At 42.7% G+C, this 22,345-nt stretch overlaps 1 protein-coding gene across 1 annotated transcript in view; it reads right to left on the minus strand.

Moving 5' to 3' along the window:
- Positions 1 to 22,345, minus strand: part of efl1 (elongation factor like GTPase 1) — a 107,548-nt gene that overhangs the window by 23,251 nt on the left and 61,952 nt on the right. Inside the window, exons 16-18 of the mRNA XM_072381056.1 lie at positions 19,847 to 19,978; positions 6,931 to 7,078; positions 625 to 754 (exon numbers count right to left, since the gene is read on the minus strand). Of these exons, the coding sequence (XP_072237157.1) occupies positions 625 to 754; positions 6,931 to 7,078; positions 19,847 to 19,978 (410 nt within the window). The remainder of the gene's footprint in view (positions 1 to 624; positions 755 to 6,930; positions 7,079 to 19,846; positions 19,979 to 22,345) is intronic.

A 22,345-nucleotide genomic window follows, 5' to 3' on the forward strand; every position in this document is an offset into this window, starting at 1 on the left:
TGAACACAAGAAATTTGATGCACACTTCACGGCTCTTTAGAACTCTTCAGTTCCTGAAAGTATTCGACATTGGTAGTGTAAAATATTCTTCTTAAGCATGATAACTGTAAAATATAACATTCCCTTTCCACCATTTGAGTTCACCAAATAAGAAGAAACTGTATGCAAGAGCACAAATCAATCAGCATAACATTATGACTACCTGCTTTAATGTTGTGCAAGTCATAATAAAAAGCTGAGGGTGGCCTAGTGTGTCTGGTGCTAGGACATTAGTAACAGGCCCTTTGGGCCTAGTGGGTTTTGGCATGGGGTCATTTTGAATCGGGCTAGCTTCCAACATAAGGGATCAGATCCTATCAGATGAGTCTCTGGGGAGTTAGTTGGCCAGTGAATACCTCAGAGTCTTTGTGATCTTCTTTGAGCCCTTCTTCAGCAATTACACCGGGGCAAGGATGCTGGTTTTCCCAGCACAACTTTTTATTGTAACCAGATGAACAGTATTACTCAGTGGTTATAATGTTATGGGGGATTATGTAATCTTTTAATACCAAAAAGGAGAAAACACATAAAGCTTTCATGGACTTTACTACAAACTACTGCTTAATGACTTTGAGGGTAACTCACCTGATGAATGACAGCAACTTTCTGTTGCTTGCCCAGCTCCTCATTCACCATATCCACTTTTGGAGGACGAACCACAGTTTCTCTGAATGGAATGATGGGCTTTGACACACTCATCTCTATTTTAGCAAACCTTGAAAAAAAAAATTAAAGGTGACATATTATGTCCTTTTACAAAATGATGAAACAATTTCCTGAGGTCTTACTGAAACATAAGCGGTCAAGCTTTGGTCAAACTATATGTTGGTTTAAGCAGTGGTGGTGCCCCTCTCACCCCAACTGAAACCCCTCTCCAGAGACTGGGAGGCAAGTAAGCATCAACTCACTATGATTTAATAGGAACAACACCATACTTTCTACACCTCAAGTGAATAGGCATGTGATATATTAATGTTGGGGATCAAGCATTAGCATCAGTATCCAGTGATGGTTAATAACAGAAATTATTTACAAGAGTTATTACCTACAGGGCACCAATAAATATGTTGGTCTATATGTGTCAATGTGGTACAGATATGACACATGTAGAACAGGTATGAAGGCTAAGAATCCAAACACTGACATTCACAACCAGAAGTTATCACAGTTAACATACACAATGACCACAGACCACTTCTACTTTAAAATAGTCCCCTTTAAAATAGTTTATCAAAGTTGGCACAATGATTAAATCAATAGTATGAGACATACGATGCGACTTTCAGAGTAAAGTCCAGTTTACTTTAGTTACTTTAGTTTGTGATGTCCTTGACATTAAATTGCAATGGATTTTAGTTTTTGCCCTACCACACAAACTTGGTCCAATCAACATTAAACTGCACATGTATAGTCACTGTGTGAACCTAAACAGAAATACATGGCACATTACCAAATGTCACAGTATCAACTAGTGTAGTAGCAGTGCCATTTTTTACTTTAGATCAGCTTTGTGACACGATCAACTTCAAACTTGGTTAAGAAATGCTCTTTGTGAAAACTGATTTTTTTTTGCACCTGGCTCTGACAGTGTGATAAATTTCCATGTGTTGCTATGACACAGGAAGCTGTAAGTCACTCAAACGCAATGTGATCTTCCCATGATTTCGCAAGTATGATCAGAGACTTTGCCTGATCAGATCTATATAAATGTATTAATTTATAATCACAGCACCAACTTTATGCAAAAGAAAGTGAAAACTTTAAAATTGGATGAAAAAATGATTTAATGTTCCTGGGAGCTTGAGCCGAGCCACTTCAAGTGGTCCATTGATACTTAACATTTTGATGTTGCTTCATATTAAATATTTTGATATTGTGTTGGCGAATATTGATCCTTCATGGTCATGGATGCTCAAAAGCATAGGAGAGGTTCTCTACTATTTGACATGAGTTGATTAATCAGATTTCCAAAAAACAGTGCCCTTAGGGCCCCCTAGAGAAGCTATACAAAAATATGAAAATGAGAACACAAACATATCATATGTCAAGACCTACCGGTATGTAGCTGTTGACATATATACCCTAAATTGAAAAGGAAGTCAGGCATTTTCAATCAAAAGTTATATTTTGTTATGTTTTTTTTTTATGCTTTTCATTTTTTAATGGACTCCTCTTAAGGATTTGATTAGATCAATATGAGATTTTGTCAGTCAAATCTTATGTCCCTTGCAATGTTAAACTGCAAATTGCTTTTGGATTTGTTGAACATGCTGCCCCTGGCGACGCTGCAAGTTAAAAATGATACGATGTACTAGAAAAATTGTCTAACTCATTTTTCAATGTAGCCACCAGTTTTGAATTACATATTTGAAAGTTGGTAAACAGATGTATGACCAAAACATCTAAAAGAAAAAATTAAAAAAAGCCCTCTGGATCAATTACCTGAACCCAACAATAAGTGTGATTTGTTGAATGTGTTGCAGTCTCAGGATGTAGTCTTAGAACTTTACTCAGATCTACATAATAATAAATCGGTGTGACCTTTAGAAAGTTTCAACTCAATGTTGCAAAACTGTTTTTTATTATTAAGTTGAGAGGTTGTATCAGTGATGGTGTGGTGAATTTTATTATTCTGCCAGTTCACTAAAACCTGAAGTCTCTCCTTTGTGTGAGAAATGTGAGTCCGTGGTTTCACAGTTTCGCTCTCTGCCCCAAACTTCAAAACTATTGGCATGAAATATTTGATTTCTTTTCATTGATTTGGGGGATTCAACTAGACCCAGATCTTATTTTAATAATTCTGGGAACATCTGAGGGGTTAAGGAAGCTAAATAGTGCACAACAGCACCTTCTGGCATATGGCCTTATAACAGCAAAGAAACTGATTCTACGTAGCTAGAGGAAGGGTACATACTGAGCCATTTGGACCCGGTTTCCACGGTAAAGAAAACACTGGGAGCTGCAAATACTTTTACTAAATACTAAAATGAAGATATAGTTTATTACCTTTACGTTTTATAAAACCAACTATAGTGTGTTGCTTACGAAATCAATGAAGTGCTACAGTGAAAATTAAATTGTATTTATTTAATGCACACATATTGAACTCTTAAAAATAAAAATAAAATAAAAAACACGGCAAGTTGAAGGTCTCTTTCTCACCACAAATTAGGCATACTTGTGAGCCACTCTCGTCAGAAGTAAATACAAATTAATCTGCCCAGGCATCATTAAATGTTCTATTTTCTTCAGATATTTTTCTTTTCTTACATTTCTCCATACTTGGTCTACCTGGGGTTGAAAGTGTCGATAAATGCACAGCCTTTTGGCGGGCGAGTGTGACACATATTTTGAGTGACGAAAAATAATAAAATATATTTTTATTTTGATATTTCAAGATCATAATAATCTTCCAATTTAGAACTACAATAAATAAAAAAAGAACAACAATTTGATAAACCTTAATGAGAAAAATTACTCAGAATAATTCTCAGAATTTTTTATGAAAACACTTTTTTCATCCCAAACAGATGTACCATTTCCTCCTTTTATCTATATCCCCATTCCATTTACACTTAACCTAAGGTCACAGGACCAGAATCCCTAACCTGAAGTCCACATCCCCCAGGCCACCACTTGAAAATTGTATCTTAATAATTTCTTTAGAAAACATTTCTTACCCCAAATAAAACTACCATACTTTCCTTTTATATACCTTCCCCTTCCACTTGCCCTTAACCTAAGGACACAGGACAATAGCCCTAACCCTAAGTACCCGTCCCCCATGCTACTACTTTACCACTACTAAAAATTAAAATGAATTTGAACAAATTTTCTTCAAAAAAAGTATTTGTCATCCCAAATAAAACCACCATTTTCTCTTTTTATACTCTCCCATTCCACCTGCCCTTAACATAAAGGTCACAGGGCTAGAGTCCAAGAGCACCTTCAATAGGCCATTACTAGAAAAATAAAAATTAATTATAATAAATCTTTTTATGGAAACATTTTCCTCCCAAATCAAAATACTGTCTCCTCCTCTTATAGACCTTTCCCATCCGAGTTATCCTAAACTGAAGTTCATAGGCCTATAGCCCTAACCCTAAGTCCACCTCCCTCTTGCCACTACTACAGAAGTAAAAATTTATTTAATTAATTTTATATGGTCCTCGTCTCATTTCTTTCCACATAGACCACATATCACTCACCTGGACCACTCAACCCAAAGGAAGCCTCAGCATCCTACTCTGCACACTCCCAGCACACTACACCTCAAATACATAAACTGCCCCTCCCTCCCTTCCAAAAAGATGACAGTACACAGAGCAGGACCAGCCAGATCACAAGTTGTAGCGTGCACCCCCTTGGACTCTACACCAAACTCCATGGCAGCTATCTAGTTGCGTAGGAGGGAGACCACTAAGTAAAAACTCTCAAACCTAACCCAGTGACTTTGAGCTTGGATGAGCATGTGCAAAGTTTCGACTTGGCTCTTCACAAAATCAATCCTTGGTTTGTAACTCCAGTTAGAATGACAACATGTAGTCCTCTAACAACTAGAGTATGAGCTCATAAAATTGGCCTTTCAATCCATTTAGCAAAGCTCCAAATATCTGAATAGGTGCATAGAATGGGTGCATAGCCCACTTACAGTCCATGTTTCAAATTTCAAATTTTCAAATGTTTTATTTAGCGTGGATTTCTGACCTGTCCAAAACATGCTGTACAGAATAAAATTAAAAAAGAAACCCCACTTAAACTCAGACCTGGCATTGTGGGTGAGTCCCAGGGGACACTCATAAATCAGGCCCTACCATCCACGAATTAGGCTTTTTATTTTAACTAATATATTTATAAATTAATTTTGCAGCTATAATTTTTTTAACTAACATTTTTATACAGGTACTTAATTATCACCTCACTTCAAGAAAGAACATATTATTAGATCCAGCTTGCTTTTGAAAAGGACTTGACCAAGAAATGCAAATGAGTGGAAGGACATTTTGCTTTGACGATTTCATTCAACTGGGGGCGTCGTCTGCAGCTGAATTAAACTCACCTCAATACGGTGTCCTCCCTACATAGCATAGTAAGTCACAATCATATATTTACCGACAGTATCAAATTTTAGTATCTGCAGCAGATGTTTCCTATATATTTTACAGAGTTGAACTAACTTACACAAAATTGAATAGGCAACGTTTGATTGAGCACTAGTATTTGTTCTCATAAAAGCACTTCTGAAAAGCATTTGTGCAGGTTAGTTAGCAATTCCACCACGGTTCATCTTTGCCTGGTATATACAAGTTTGTCGAGTGGAAAGAGCTATATGTATCTGGTAGGAGTCCCTAAAATTAAAAAAAATCCTTTATACTGTTGCATCAAAAACTTCTGAAAAATATCTCACATGATTGAGCTAGTGTCTAGCCTGCCATGAAAAAGTTTAATGAGCCTCATTTGAATATTTGACGAAATACAAAATATTTTGCGTTTACGTGTATTATCTAAAAGTATTTCAAAACTAAAATAAATTGCATGGTTGGTACAAAAATTCTGAGAAAAATCTTGCATCATAGAAAGGTTTCTGTGTACCTTCATTTTTTTTGGGTGAGCCTCTGTTGAATATTTCAAGAACAAAATAAAATGTTTATCCTCTTACCTACTCCACACTGTCTGTCCTCCAAATGTTTATCCTCTTACATGTGTATCATGTAAAAATGTGAACTGTTGCTGTACAATACATACATTCACCATTCTTAACAGGTATTGGAAAGCTTCATCAAGACAGTTGAGAGGTCTCTGCCAATTTTTGTAACATTTACTAAATCATGGTGAGTGAAAGGCATTTTGAAAAACTGTTAGTATTTCAGATTGTTTGTTTCAGATGTTCAGTGTGATATAGGGAATGTGTTCTGAAAATCTCAACATTGCACAATCACTTTGTGATTGTTTTTGTGCCTACTTTGAGATATATACTACTCACATTTACAGTGCCCCCTTGTTTTTTACTTTTGCCAAAATAGATATATTTTCTGCTTAAGGATGCTTTAAGTTAGGTATCAAATTTCATGTTATATTCTACCGTATTACTGAAGTGGAGATACTCACCACTTTCTAGTTTGATAGCTGGCAAGACAAACTTTGTACATGCATTATTTTTTAAATAATACAGTGAATCAACATTCTGCTCCAGTCACATTTTTCAGCTTTGTCAATACTTTAAGTTGACAAGTTTTATCAAGCTTGAACCCTAGAAGGAGTTAACAAAAATAGGTTTTATAATTTTGCTCTACCAAAAAAAGGTTCCAATTGGTGAAATGCCACGAATGAGCTCAATCTGATCAGCCTTATCCAAGGAACGTGGGGATATAATTTTTATTAATGTGCGTGATACAGTTTACACTTCAAAGGGTGTGAAAATGTGACTTTCAGAACAGCACTACCACCACGGATGACAGGTGTAATTTTTTTTGCCTGATTCCAAGCCTTACGGTTTAGGCTAGCTGATGAGTTTTATATACAGAATAATATTAATTTAAAAAAACATTTAAAAAACAATAGGGTTTTAGCACCCTTGGTGCTTGAAACTACATATTTGCAGTCATGGCTGCTGTGCCCTCTGCAGTCTTTGACCCCTAAAAAACAGAACAAAAACAATATGGTTCCAGCACTTGGACCCCTGATAAACAGTCATTACATACGATCCAACAAAAAAATACAAATACAAAAGATGATCAGTATAACTCAACTGAAAAAGGGAGGATGAGATAAATGGAGATGTTAGTTAATTGAACAAGAACAACCGGAAAGCTATAATTAAGAAACAACTTTTGAAAAGCTTTTTTAAGAAATTTAGAAGAAAAGAAAACCTGATGCACCACACTCACTGACCTTTCTCGGAGGTCATCCAGACAGCGTTGCAGATGTACCTCACCAGCTGTGACCAAAACATGCTCTCCTGTTTCCTGTATCAGAACCTCAGCACATGGATCTGCCTGGTTCAACAGACGCATCCCATGCACCAGTTTTGGCATCTCACCTAAAATAAACAAATGAGTTACTTTACTGTCTTGTTTAGTGTTTAGTGGTGAGTAACTCAATAACTTGACTGGTACTAATTGGGAAATATCTAAAAAAATATATTTAATTTAACTCTGTGTTAGTGATAAGAAGTTATATCAAGTGCAAAGTATTACAAGTTACACATAGTATCAAAAATCTGTCATCACAGGCAGACAATGTGGTATCTTTTTAACATTCAAATAGTTGGGAGGCATAAAAAGAAATTTGAAAGAAAATGAAATTTCTGAAATGAACAGGAACTCTATAGCACTGCAAAGCGGTGTTTTTAAATGCTTTCTTATCAGGTACTCTCTGCGCTACCAATACTGCATTTTATTACAGCTGGATTCAAAATAAAGTTGCCCTCAGTTACATATGTTTCTGTTTCTTTTTTCAGAGACTAAAAAAAGTCTGTGATATAAAATGCCACTGTTGTAAAAACAAACCTCTGTTTGAGCTTTTCACATGCACAGTTATACATGAATTAGCTGTCATGCTTGAGAGGCTGACTGAAGAAGACACCAGATAGGGTAATGTTACAGGACCTAACAAGGAAACGATTTTTTTATGATATATGTGATAAAAAAGCATGCTCATAAAATACAAAAAATAAAAATATAATGCTCTAGTTTATCTGTAATACAGTTTTCCTTTTTCTGATTTAGATTTTTGAGGGATTTGAGTGGAATCAATACTATTCAATTCAATTCAGTTTCATTTATATAGCATCGAATTACAACAATTGTCATCTCAAGGCACTTAAATAATATAGTCCAATTCAAGCCAATTGGAATTCAATTCATTGTAATCATAATCCAATGAAATCCGATTAATTAATTTAAAAATAATCCAATTCATTCATATAGAGCCAATTCAAAAAACAATATCATAGCCAAGGAAACCAACAGATTGCACCGAAACTCTTCAGTCCAATCTCCCGTCCTGAGTGTGCCTGAGGCGACTGTGGAAAGGAACTACTCCCTTTTAATAGGAAGAAACCTCTGGCAGAACCAGACACAGGAAAGGTGGCCATCTGCCTCGACCAGCTGGGGTTTGAGAAGACAGAAAAGAGGGGGGAAAAACACCATAACACCAGGTACCAGGTATACCAGGTATTTGCGGACCAGGACATTCTGATGGTAAGTGGGCTACTGGAACAAGATATTCATGTAACAGAGTGGACAACCTCAGAATGCTGGAATGCCACTATTTCAGCAATCCCAGTGAGAGAGTATATATGCAGAGGACGTAGGACCAATGGATACTTCAAAACCCAACATCTAACCTATCTAAGAAACAATTTATGACCCAGTGTTCTAATGTTATAAAATGGAATCTGCTATTACAGCTAGAAACTGATGAGGTACAACAAAGATGCAACGGCAAGGGGGAGCCAGGATGACAGGTCAGAGGCCATACATCCCCATCATCCCTACCCGAGTAAGGGTACCAAGCCCCAATAGTTATAGCCCCTGATAGCCTTAACACAAGGACAGCTGAATAATCTGGATACTTGGAGCCTGCAAGGCCAATGCTAAGTATCTCCTGAACGTCTCCTAGAATATGTGAATGCAGGACTACATGGGATCATCATAGAGACCAATAAAGCAAAGCAATTATCCTAGAGATGCTTGGCTACAAGATAAACAACACAAAGAGCAGTAAGGGGCAGTACCCCCCATGGACATGAAGGTTGGAAGCCAAGATCAAGGCATGTGTTTATTTATTTGGAAATGCAACTTGTAGAAAATTATAGTAGGCCTATTTTAACCACTGATTTCTATAGAATATAATCCTTTTAAATGAAGCAATATTGGGGTTGGGCTTGGCCCAGGCAAACCAGTGTGGAGTAGAGCAGGTCCCAAGGAGAAGAGAAAGCTAGTTGTTGAGCAGGTTCGTAGACAGGAGTAAATGTTAAGGGATACAAAGGCAGTGGCTCAGGCTAAGCAGGGACAGTGGCTGAATTGAAGAGCTGTGGAGTATGGAGGAAATGAGTATTAGATATTTGATAGGGGCAACATATGATACTCCCCAACTCCCCAGAACCTAAAATTCTGGGTAAATGGAGACCCGTAATGTTGTAAGGTTACTGTCACAAGGCCGTATACATGGCGACATGGCGACAAAGGCAGGTGAATTTAGGAGGGTCTAAGGTGAAGAGAGTACTAATTCAGTTTGTTCAAGAGGGGAAGAAAGTTAAAAAGATAATAAGGAAGCAAAGCAGCTTAGAGGATGCTTGTGATTGGGAAATATAAAAAGATTAAGGAGGAAAGCTTGTTGTTCCCCAATAAATAGCCTCTACAAATCTAAGGCCTGAAATAGTCTTGTGGTCTAGGAGTAGAATGAGAGTCTATTTCATAGAGCTAACTGTTCCTTGGGAGGCATTAGTGGCAGAAGCATATGAAAGGAAAAAGCTTAGGTATGTGGAGTTTTTGCCAGTGACGAATAAAAATGAAGATAGAAAGACATGAGTGGGCACGGAATTATGATTTATTTGTAAAACTTGTTGTGTATAACTGTAACGTTTATAACTGTAGTTCTAGAAGGTGGAGGACCTGTTCACTGTACCAGTTCATTTTCCTGTAGCTTTATTTGCTTTACACCTTTGTACGCGTTTCCAGTTGTCTACTGCTGAGACAATAAAATTACGCTGTAGGAAAATTAATTGGAACAGTATGCCACCCTCTGAAATGGCACCACAGTTGTGCACAGAGCCTAGAAGTAGTAGGCCTATAAAAACTATGTCTAAAATTAGTTTAAACGTGGCATAGAAAAGACGTCCGGACGGGTTTAAGATGCAGGCAGGTACAGCATACATTGAACGTCATAACCAATTAGCAGGAAGAGTGTACAGGAACATCTGTGCAAAGTATGGATTAGAAGTCCCAGTCAAAATGGCAGACACCTCCAAAGGTAGTAGAGAGTGACGGAGCGGGACTTTCAGATCCAAACTAATAAGCAGGTAATGGCTAACCAACAAAACTTGCGGTAGTTTTGTTGGTTCTTTTGTTGGTAGTTTGAAACTGAAAAAAAAATCAATCTGAAAGTGTAAAAATAAATGTAGTGCTGAAAACAAAATAACTGAATCTGAAAATATAGAATTGAACTTGAAAAATTAAATAAAAGTGAAATTCTTAAATAAAAAAAACAATTAGATTAAAGATTAATCTAAATTGAATAAATATTTCTGTTTTCCAAGGTTCAAGTTCAAAATTGGACTTTCAATTTCAAAATTTTTTTTCAATTTTAAATATCTGTTTCAAAATTAATAAACATTATGGGTCTGAAATGGCATCATACTAACCTCATAGAACATACCTTAATGAACTGACTCTAATAACCTGTCCCCTCTGTGAATTGGGCTCTTCAACATGATTGCAATTGTTAAAACAATTATTTTTGAGGATTCATACTTGACCCGTTTTAGCACCCAAACCAGCCTCTGTCAGTCTTTTAGTCCCTGCAATTAGATCATGCTCCCTGCCCAAATTACCTATGACTACCCTGCTTACAATTGTGTGGTTGTCCACCACCAAGAGTACAGCTATCGCTTACTGGTGGACTAAGAAGGTTACAGCGTTGAAGACAGGGTCTGCCTGCCTTGTTTCCATATCCCTGTTCCAATCCTCATTTACAACTGTCACTGTTGCCAGCCCAAGAGACCTACAGATTTCCTGGAGGTTTCCATTCAGGTGGGGGTTGCTGCTGTTAGTGTTTTTGTCCATCCAGAAATTGACCTTGTGAGACCGAAATCCTATGTGAATAAATCTTTTGAAGAGATTTTCCTCTCAACTCTCTCATTACTCAACAGAAAACGACAACAGAGTGATGTCAGACATTCTGATAGGCTGAGGCTTTGTGCAGCCCTCTCCCGCCTGAGTTAAGCAGTAGTTATTTATCTTATTTATCTTTATTTTGTTTACCTTGTGCCAATTGGTAAATGGTAAATGGACTTGTACTTGTATAGCGCTTTTCTAGTCTAACTGACCACTCAAAGCGCTTCACTACATGCCACATTCACCCCACATATACACATAACTACGTGCTTTCTAATCATTCACACACATTCATACCAGTGTCTTGCCCAAGAACGCTTCGACATGTATCCTGGGGAAGCCAGAGTCGAACCACCGACCTTCCGAGTGGGCGACTGCTCTTCCTCCTGAGCTACAGCCGGCTCTTATATTTCAAAGGACATGAAGGACCATATAGATTGCGGTGTAAAAAAGTGGGAAGAAGTAATTAAGGGATCGTGTTATTTGTTTGTGTGTATAACGCTTTGGTGACCCACTGTATTTTTTAAAACAGGGAACTGAATAATTTGGAGTCGATGAGGGCAGCTGCAGCAGTCACGTTAATGATGAAAAACGGCTGCAGCAGGAGGCTAGCGCCGCAACATCCAGCCGGGTTCACCGACAGCTAGCCCAGCCCGAGCAGGAGGCTGGCGCAGTGGCAGCAGCTAGCCAGGTTCATCACCAGCTATAGCTGTACGGTTTTACTCAACTATCTACAGTAGTTGAATAACTCCCACCGTATAGGGTGTTTTATTCTGGTGAAACAGTGTCACACTCAAGCTCGGATATCGAGTACTGTCTTTCAGTTGTTTATTTTTTCTTAAATTATTCCTGTTCCACACATGCTTAGCTAACTCGCTCCTAAACAGTAAACGTGCCGTTAGCCAGGTAATCAACTGAAACGACAAATCTTCACCTTGACATTTCGGACAACACCCTTATCATCTGGACATGACCCAATCTGAAACGACCCTGGAGGGCGTTCTGGTCCACAACCCATACCAGGTCTCCGACGGCGACATTCCTGGCTGGGGCACGCCACTTTTGTCTAACAAACAGATGAGGTCCTGCCAGCTGGCTCCAACGTCCCCAAAACTTCTCCACCTCCACCTGAACTGCTCGCAGACGACTGAACGGGTAGGTAGGGAATTCAAAACCTTGGGTGTCACCTCTGGGACCCACACGACCCAATAACAATGAGTTCGGTGTCACAATCTCCACAGTCTCCTCCTGAACCTGAGCCCTGGCTCCCATCGGTCTCTCATTGGAAAGGTTAGCGACCAGGTAGAGGAGGGTTTGGAACTCAAGGACGGTCAAATCACCCTCCTCACCAACACTGCTCAACGACCTCTTCAACACACGGACAGCTGCCTCTGCTGCCCTATTCCGATGCGGTGATTCTGCTGGACTAAACTCCCACACCCAGTCAGTCCCAGTCACACCCACTCTTCTTTGGATTTCCTCCTTATCGACACCCGCCAGAAAGCTGTAGACATCCTCCAGTGCAGGTTTGGCCCCCACGAAGTTGGTGCCCTGGTCGGACCAGAGCTTTTTCGGATGACCCCTTAGGGCAGTAAATCGCTGGTAAGTTTTGAGAAAGCCCTCAGTCGACAGATCCTCGACCACATCTGCATGGATCGCTCTAGAGGCCATACAACTAAAGACTACGCCCCAGACCTTCTTCTTTGTGCGCCGTTTCACCACATCCCTAATTACGTATGGACCAAACAGGTCCAGTGTTGTGTACTCAAAGGGAGCTGCTGGCCCGGTGCGTACATGAGGGAGATCTTTCATCACTTGAGAACATAATTTGGCTCTGCGCTTCCGACAATGAATACACATGTCCACAACTCTACAAGCGACTCTAGGGCCTTGCACCACCCAGGCTCTTTTCCTCATCCGAAGGAGGGTACCGGCAACGCCTTCATGGTTGGCACGGTGGGCTTCTTCTGCAAGGAGGGTGCTGATCCGCTCCTTGTAGGGGACCAATGGAACTCCAGACCCTCCCGTACCAAATGACTGAATCCGGCCGTGGCACAACAAGAGACCCGTTGCACTGTCCCTGTTCACAACCAGACGGTTGAGTGTAGTCGTGGGGAAGGTCACACCTGCCTGGGCTGCGAGGCATAAGTCCTTGAACGCCTCCTCTCGCTCCTGGACTGTGAGTACTGCCTCCCACTGTTCACGCTCGTCGGTTCGATTTCTACCTAGTCACCAGAAGTACACGGCTCTGCGGATGTATCCCACAGCCCCACAGAGTTTAGTTAAAGTAGCAAACCTTAAAAGATTCACCTGTCCTACAAGAGCCAAACCCCAAAATCTTCTTATACTGCAGGTGCAAGATGCTGTTGATGAAGACCCTGTGACAGTATCTGGCGAGGGTCCCCTATTATCGACCGCAGGAGGCCCCGTGACCACCATGTCCTCAACCATGGAATTTAAACCAGTAGGACTGCCTGAGGCAGACAACTTCTTTCTCTGCGCCCTTGTAATGATGGCAGAGAAAGCTTTCCTTTGGAGCTTACTCACGACCTCCCTGGTACCGGAGGCCACCTCCGCTGCAGACTTTATGGGCCATTCCTCCACTGCCCTAGTCAGGAACTCGGGACCTCTCTGCCACAAGGAGTTACCATCAAGCTGTTCAGGGGAACACCCTCTCGTGACAAGATCGGCCACGTTGTACTGACCGGGGACCCACCACCAATCTGTCACAGGTCTGGCCTCCTGGATCTCACCAACACGGTTAGCAAAGAAAGTTTGGAACCCATAACTGTCCCGTTGAATGGCTCCCAACACAGTCTGGCTGTCCACAAAGTGGTACCACCTACCCACTTCCAACCGCCCATGCGTCAGTATGTACCCCTTCAGGCGGGCAGCAAAAACGGCTCTGCAGATCTCCGCTTTAACAGCGTCGCCCTTCTGGTCAAGGGGGGTCAATTTAGTCTTTGACTCCACAAGCCGGGTCACAACAGCCCCTGAAGTCTCCCAGAGCAGGTAGAGAACTGCCCCGTAAGAGTCACAACTCCCATCGGAAAATGTGAGCCCCCAGGGTTTACCCAGCCAGCCGGATGGTGTAATACTCCTGGGGAAAGTGATGGTACTCAGCTGAGCATACTTTTTGAAGAGATCAATTGCTCTTCCGCGCAGCTCACCAGACAGTGGCTTGTCCCACGTATCCTTTGTCCAAGTTCCGGCCTCTTGAAAGGCCCTCCTGACAAGAATGACGCCTTTCTGTTTCAGGGGCGTCGCAAGACCAAGGGGGTCATAAAGTCCAGCTACCTGGCTCAGTAACATACGACGTGTAAGGGGATCCGGTGTCTTCTCATCTATGTCTTCCAGGGTGAGGTTGAGCTCGGTGCGCATCTTTTTCCTCCTCGCTGAGAAATTAACAGCCACCATAAGGAAAAGTTTGTCCTCCCCCACGTGGTAACCCACTCCCAGGGCCTTGTTATCCTCGTCGCATAACTGGTTGGGCAACATGATAGTCTCAGTTTTGGAGGGAACACCACTAAACTTTGGCCAGACCGCAAACAAGGCTTAAGGTAAAACCCCCACAGTTGCAAGAATGGCCTCAACCCCCTGAAGGATTTCGCTCAGTCTTTTGGGGTCATTGTGGGACACCAGAATGTCATCCACGTAGGCATTTTCTACGATGACCTGTCTTTCTTCTACTTTGTCTGCAAACTGTGGCAGATTGGCAGTCTCCCTCATGGCCACCTGGGCAATACAGCCAGCCGGCTTATCGCCCATGTTCACTCGTACCACAGTGTAGTCCGCAATGTCATCTGCCGGAGAGTCCCTCCACAGGAAGCAATGGACATGCACTTGCTGATCCTCCAACCACACCGAGTTGTACATCTTGGACACATCGCCGACCGCAGCGTGCTCCCCCTCCCGGAAACGGAGCAGGACCTTCCGGATGGGGTTCAAGACGTCCGGGCCCTTCAGCAGGATGCTATTTAGGCTAACACCCTTGAATTCACGGCTGCTGTCCCAGACTAACCTCACCAGGGTGGAGACAGAGTGTGGGTTGGGTGCTGTCAGGTGGTTCACCCACCACACAGCTCCGCTCCAACTGTCCATTACAGCCCTGGAAAGCTTGACTGCCGCCCCCCTGGATATCATGTCATGCACCTGCCTTGCGTAAGCTTCCTTCCACTTCGGATCCCTCTCGAGGCTCTTCTCTGATCTCAGAAACGCCGCCTTGACAGCTTCGCGGTTGTTTGGCAGGGTAGTGGGATTCTCTTTCCAGGGGTACCTGGCGTCCCAGTGGGGCCTGTCGCTGTGGTTGTCACTCAGCTTGAAGATCAGACCTCCCCTGATGATCTCTAACTCTCGCTCGTCAGCGAGTGACATCTCCTTTCCCCCAGGGGCGCACTTCCCACAACGACAACCACCACACATAGGGTTACAGGCGGCCCCAATGCTGTCCTACTGCAGCCACTTGACAATCTCAGCATTGCAAGCAACCGTGGTTCCAACCTCAGCGCTGCCCTTTAGCTCGGGGCAGTAGTTATGGAGGACCTTGACTCTCCTGGACTCTGCCCTCATGGAGCATGCAAAGTGGGTCGATGAGTGGCGTGTGGTTACCTCAACATCCTCAAACAGATCCGGGTGCACACCACTGATGGTCTTTCCAAGTGGACCATCCCACAATACCAGATCATCACACCTCATCATCCGCTCGGGGGCAAGGCGACCTTCCCGGGTACTGATAAGTAACTCAACTTTCTCCGGGCGGGTCAGTCCCCCCGGTTTGACAACACCAGGGAAGAATTTGTCCAGGCGCTCCGAGTCCACTGCATGCTCCACTCTGGCTATCTCCTCCAGACCATAGCAGAGCATTTCATGGAGCCGCCATGTCCCCCTTTTTGTGGCTACTTTTATACTCACACAGTACCTCTTTGTCTCAACCCTCACCTCCATACCACCTACACCGTATACAACCAGCGTGATTGGCTCACCTGCCAATCCAAGTCTCTCTGCTGCTTGGTGAGTGATATAGTTAGTATCAGAGGCTAGATCGATTAGGGCTCCGACCCAGTCTCCTCTCTTGGTCATGACCTCCACAATCATCATGAGGACTGGGTACTCTTTCTGTCCACTTTCTCCCATCAAATCTTTGCCAGCACATATTGTTGAGGACACCTTGTTTGTGCAAGCTTTACGCACAGCCTCTAGCTGCTCCGAGGTCAGGCCTAAACCAGCAAACAAAGCCTCTTGGTCCTCGGTAGGACCACAGGGATCTCTCCTCTTGTCCTTTGTCTCCGCCCTAGCAGTGTCCTTTTTGGTTGGTGATTTGAGGCACAGGAAGAAGTGGTGATCAGACGGGCCGTCACCTCTTTTGCATTCGTCATTGCGACAGAGGAAGTTCTTATTGCACAGACCGTCCCTCCCATGTAGATCCAAGCATTTGGGGCAGGCTTTGGTCCTTTTTACCTGAGTCCTCCGCTCTGCTGGGTTGGCCTTCTTAAATATCTTACAGTGGTATAACCGTCCAGGATGCCCCTCTTCGCCACACACACTGCAAGGATCCCGCAAAGATTCTTTCCTCACCTCACTCGCTGCGGCCTTGGTAAATGAATGCCTCTCCAGTTTTCTGTCCCCCAGTCTTTCCTTAGGCCTTTCACGGGGGTTTGGTTCACAGGCTCTGGCAGAGGCTGGTCGTCTTGTGATCTGTAACTGCTCCAGTTGCACCAGGACCGTCTTCTGATCTTTCAGGAACTGCCATAGTTTATCGAACCGATTACGTGGGTTGACGTTGCTGGCCGCATCACATCGATACAAAAGCCACCTCTCTTTCATGCTGTCTGGTAGCTTACTTTCAAGTGACCGGATCACCAACTGGTTTTTTATGGCGTACTTACAACCCAAGTGTATAAGGTCCAACAGTGCCCTTTCCACCGCTTGGATCAACTGCAAAGTTTCCCTCGGTTGGTTGTTGCGAACAGCTGGTAAATCTTGTAGCTCCAGTGCAATATCGTCCACTATTTGCGACATGTCCCCATAACAGTCCTCCAGAACCCGGAAGACCTCTTCTGCAGTACGGCAATGAGACAGCCTGAGTTCGCGTTTTACTGCATCAGCAATACTGTCCAGCAGGTGGAAGAGTCTACACTCTGAGGAGCCCGTGGATTCGGCTAATGCCTGAAGGGTCCCCCAATTACTCTTCCATCGCCAATAGCCTCTCCTGTCTCCAGAGAACTTTGGTAGGCTGAGGGGCGCGAGCGCAATCCTGGGCCCAGTTAACCTCTCGGAAGTGGCAGACACACTTCGTCCTAACCCAACACTATCCGGTAACACAGCATGTGTTCCTCTCTGTTGCTGCTAGAGAAGCCGCGGGAAAATGTTGGGTTCATGGACCATTGTGGTGGATACCTCTGTGGTGGAGCTTGGGGAGACACTAATGGGATGCCCGTGCCTTGTGCCCCATCACGACGGTCCACATAACCGGTGCACTGCCAAGCACAGCAGTAGTTGGGTTGGTGGCTGGGCCTGCACCTGCACATAGGACACCATTATGCTGCACCGTGCCACCGTCTCCAGCACACTGACGATCGTCTCCGCTGTCAACACCCCCCTCGTTCTTCTCACCGCTTGCCAGGACACCAAGTTCGCTATGTGTTGACCTGTTGTTTTGGCGCATGTAATTAGTCAGTGCAACTAAAGTCATTCTCCTTTTCTCCTTGTAGTCCTTGAGGCAAACCCGCATGTCATCTACCTCCTTGTCCGGGACATGACAGTCCCAGCATTGCACAAACTCCTCCAGCGTTTCGACTCTGCCTTCTAATGCTGTATGGACCATATCATACTGCTCAAGGGTCACGTGGCCTGACCAAACACTTCTTTGAGATCCACCTTCAGACTGCCAAATTGACCCGTCGCAAAGCGTGACCACAATGTCTCTTTTACCTTCATCTCAATGTCTTTGTACTTTGTGCGGCAATCATGCAGCCTTTTCTTCACATCTGCTACATCCACTTCGTAACCACTTGCTTCTCCCTCTTCCATAACAGTGCCCTCAGTTCAAGTTTTAGGTCATGTTCATTTAAAAGATCCATGTTAAATCCAATTGCATTTGCCTTCCTGTTAAAAGCCCCTTGTGCATAAGAACGCTTTTTCTTTAATTCCCCACAGTCAGCCATGCTTTTATTCTCTCCTTTACTTTTGATGACATACTTCCATCCACCGCACCTGTACCAAGATGGCAGTCCCACTTCCTTTTCCGGTTGGCAGCTAGCTGACGTGCTAACACCGTATTTGCGGCAATCGGCTTATCCTGTGCTGTCGCGCTAAACAGTCACAATGAAAGTCACCAAAGCACAGTCACAGACCAAGCCATACCCTTTGCTGAGGGCTTAATGTGAGTCCGATGTACTGTCGGTCAGCCAGGATTTTCCGCCAGGTCCTCTCCGCACGATAGTATCCTGTAGCTTGCCATTTTGTTGACACTGTCCGGCCTCCGCTTCTCCGTCACGGGGCTGGCTTAGTGTTGATTACTGTACGGTTTTACTCAACTATCTACAGTAGTTGAATAACTCCCACCGTATAGGGTGTTTTATTCTGGTGAAACAGTGTCACACTCAAGCTCGGACATCGAGTACTGTCTTTCAGTTGCTTTATTTTTCTTAAATCATTCCTGTTCCACAGATGCTTAGCTAACTCGCTAACAGTAAACGTGCCGTTAGCCAGGTAATCAACTGAAACGACACAAATACACTAAACCACAACATTAATGACACGAACATATTAACCACCGTATAATCCGCATACACAAACATATTTCAAGTATTCAACATAACTTGTTACATTTTATATAACTCCGAACTCACCAGCTCAGCTTCACCAGGCAAACAAATGTATCCATATAAAAGAGAAACTGAAAGGTTAACACACCCACCCCAAATAACCTACAGGGGGCGGGGGGTTGCTATCACAGGAGGTTGACTGTGACACTATACACAAAATGTGGAATAACTTCACAATAGCACTAGAGCAAGAGGCGGGAACCTCGACATCAGCTGGCTGCCGCTTCCAGCAGGTTGTTTGGACAACTACATATGGTGAGCATACTGTCTATTTATAGGCCACGTGCCAATCTTTGAATAATAATAATGGAAGATTTGTGTGATTTATTAAAAGCTCTTTTTTTATTTTTCATTTATTTTTATTCTTTTTTAAAACATCTTTCAAATGATCAGCTCGTCACCAAGCTCTGCAGTGGCCTGATAAGGAGCCATTCATTTGAATCAGGTGTGGTGGAGGAGGGAAACATCTAAAATATGCAGGGCAGTGGGTCATGAGGACCGGAATTGAGAAACACTGATATAGACTGATATTTTTAACCAAAAACGGTGGGTTATTCAGTAAAGGAGGACCTAGGACTTTATCTGCTCAGACCAAGACTCCTTTGCACAAGCACACTTATGCAGCTAAGGCAGCACTGAAGAAGACTGAGGGAAATACAATTTACACATAGGGAGAGGCTGTGTGCTCTGGTAAGCATCTTTTTACATTACATTAGTAGATGATTTTAACAAAGACACCCAAAATGAGACATACTGGGAGGCAAAGTGGAGTTTAGTATCTTGTACCCTATAGCACCCTATATGCAATATATATGTATGTGCTATTGAACCAACAGCCCAACAACCAACAGTTGAAAAACAGCCACTATACCTCTGAATCTACAGCAGCCCATATCTTCAAATACCAAAAAGTTGTTTGTGGCTGCATCAAAGTTTGAATATTTTTTATGGGAACTTCAGCACAAAGCTGAACAAAAGGTGTGTGTACACAAATGGATGTTTAACAAAAAAACATTCACCACATATTTTCTAAGAAACATGAAAGGTGAATGACTAAACAGAAATTTCAGTTTCAAAGAATAATTTATAATATAAAACAGTCCCAATATTTTTAGAACTGTGTGAGTGGCTGCCAAAACCTACTTGGATGTTTGGGTTCTATCGCAACCCGTACGATGGGTGTTGCCTCAAAGTTGAGTGGGGTTAAGGGTGGGCAGGCAGGTGAAACTGACAGGGTAGCAGACTTCAAGACACACTCCTCCAGCCCTCCAATACCTAAGACAAGAGGAAGAAAATGGTTAACCATAAGTAACATTAGGGTTATGCCTTGTATCAAGAAGAATGAGAACTACCAAAAGCAAGTAAAAGTATAGAAGACCCCTCCTCATTCAGACAACGGAATGCCTAGTTTATGAGCACAACTACATACCACACATGTAAGGCACAGATAAACAGACACAGATCAACATTCAATTTTTATGTCATGACATCAAGGCAAGCAGATTTTTTTCTGTAATGACAATCGCCTGCCCAAAAGTACTATGGTCATTTTGCAAAAGAAGGCACGTGTGAACAGTGCAGTTTTACAGAAAAGCACAACATGTCTGAAAACATTTTACAAACAGTTTACATGAAGTAATTAGTTTCATAATGATTTCAAATGTATATTACATTTTTACACAACAATTTGTGAGTACAAATACAGTCTGTGAGTACAGTCACAGTTCACAAGTGTGGGACAAATGGAACGTGAGATTGACCGACGGATCAGTGCAGCGTCTGCAGTGTTGCGGGCTCTGCACCGACCTGTCGTTGTGAAGAAGGAGCTGAGCCAGAAGGCGAAGCTCTCTATTTACTGGTCAATCTACATTCCCATCCTCACCTATGGTCACGAGTTGTGGGTAGTGACCGAAAGAACGAGATCGCGAATACAAGCAGCCGAAATGTAGTCAAGCACCCTATCTCTCCCTTAGAGATAGGGTGAGAACCGCTGCTCCTCCGCATTGAGAGGAGTCAGATGAGGTGGCTCGGGCATCTGGTTAGGATGCCCCCTGGACGCCTCCCTGGTGAGGTGTTCCGGGCACGTCCCACTGGGAGGAGACCCCGGGGGAGTCCCAGGACACGGAGACTATGTCTCTCGGCTGGCCTGGGAATGCCTCGAGGTCCCCCCGGAAGAGCTGGAGGAAGTGGCCAGGGACAGGGACATCTGGTTTTCTCTGTTAAAGCTGCTGCCCCCGTGACCCAAACCCCCAGATAAGCGGTAGATGATGGATGGATGGATGGAATTTGTGAGTAACTTTGGGTACTTGCAAAAGTGTGTTCAAATCCATACACAAATACCAAGCAATTTGAAGACATGTAAACATGAGGAGTTTTTAAACTCCTTTCACAGCCTAATAACTTCTCACAGATCCACAAATACATTCTGCTTTCAAGTACTGGTGGAAAGCTGAGCAATATTGATTTTAATTATTTCCCTCTATAGTTCTCTCCAGGTGGAAAATGTTTTTCTACGGCAACTGAATGATTCAAGACCTTTTGATTATCACACACTGCATTTACTTTTCTAGATACTAACAATATTTATATAGACATAAATGCATTGGAGAGCTGTACTCTTCCATCTAAATTTATTGCAAATCACCAAACCTTTGAAGGGATGTCTACCCCCTTGTCAAATATAAAAGTCTAGTGAGATTTCCCAGACTCCTATTGCCACATTCCAAAAGGATAGCGCAACGGACCATTTTCTTCAACTTCCAGCTGAATGTTAAAATTGTTTATTATTCTTGTACAGGTCATTTAAGGTTCTCATTGAGATCAAGAGTTCTATTTTGATACCACTTACATGATTTTGTGAAGTATAACAAGGAAAAAATTATTAATTAAAAGGTTTTACATTTTTCAATGGAGCCACAACTATCAGAAGTATTTAAGCCCAAAATAATGATTAAATCAGACATTGGAATGAATGGCAACCCACAAATCCAGGTGGGTTGCAAGGAAAGCTTAACACAAGGTAGATATGTTTGGCGCCACAATCAAATTTTAAGGTGCTTGGTTGCAACACTGTATGGTAACTTTAACTAATTTATTAGTCCCATTTTCAACAGAATAAGCTTCATCGTCAGAGCTACCTATGGTGTTCTGCCTACTCAAACCAATCTCCAGCTCTGGTTTGGAAAGGATCCAGTTTGTCATCTCTGTGCAGCTCCAGCAACCCTCAAACACATCCTGGAGGGTTACAAGGAAAGCTTAACAAAAGCTAGATACGTTTGGCATGACAATCAAGTTTTAAGGTGCTTGGCTGCAACACTCAAAGATAAAATAATATCAACCAATGTGACTCCTCTAAACACCCAGCAACAGATAATACTGTTCATACAAAAAGAGAGCAACAGCACAATAAGCCCTCCTCTTCCTATGCAGGCCTAATAGGCACAGCAAGGGACTGGAAAATGCGTGTTGACCTACACCAAAAGCTCACCTTACCATCTGAAATCTCAAACACCGACCTGCATCCAGAGCTGGTTCTATGGTCCAGATCTTCATGTCTTCATCAATATTTTCTCATTGCCATAGTATCACCCACTGACAAAAGTGAGTCATATGTTTTATGCTTGGAGTTATTATGCTGACAGT

Source organism: Leuresthes tenuis, unplaced genomic scaffold, assembly GCF_036924035.1.
Source record: "Leuresthes tenuis unplaced genomic scaffold, fLeuTen1.0.hap1 SCAF_2, whole genome shotgun sequence".
NCBI lineage: Eukaryota > Metazoa > Chordata > Actinopteri > Atheriniformes > Atherinopsidae > Leuresthes > Leuresthes tenuis.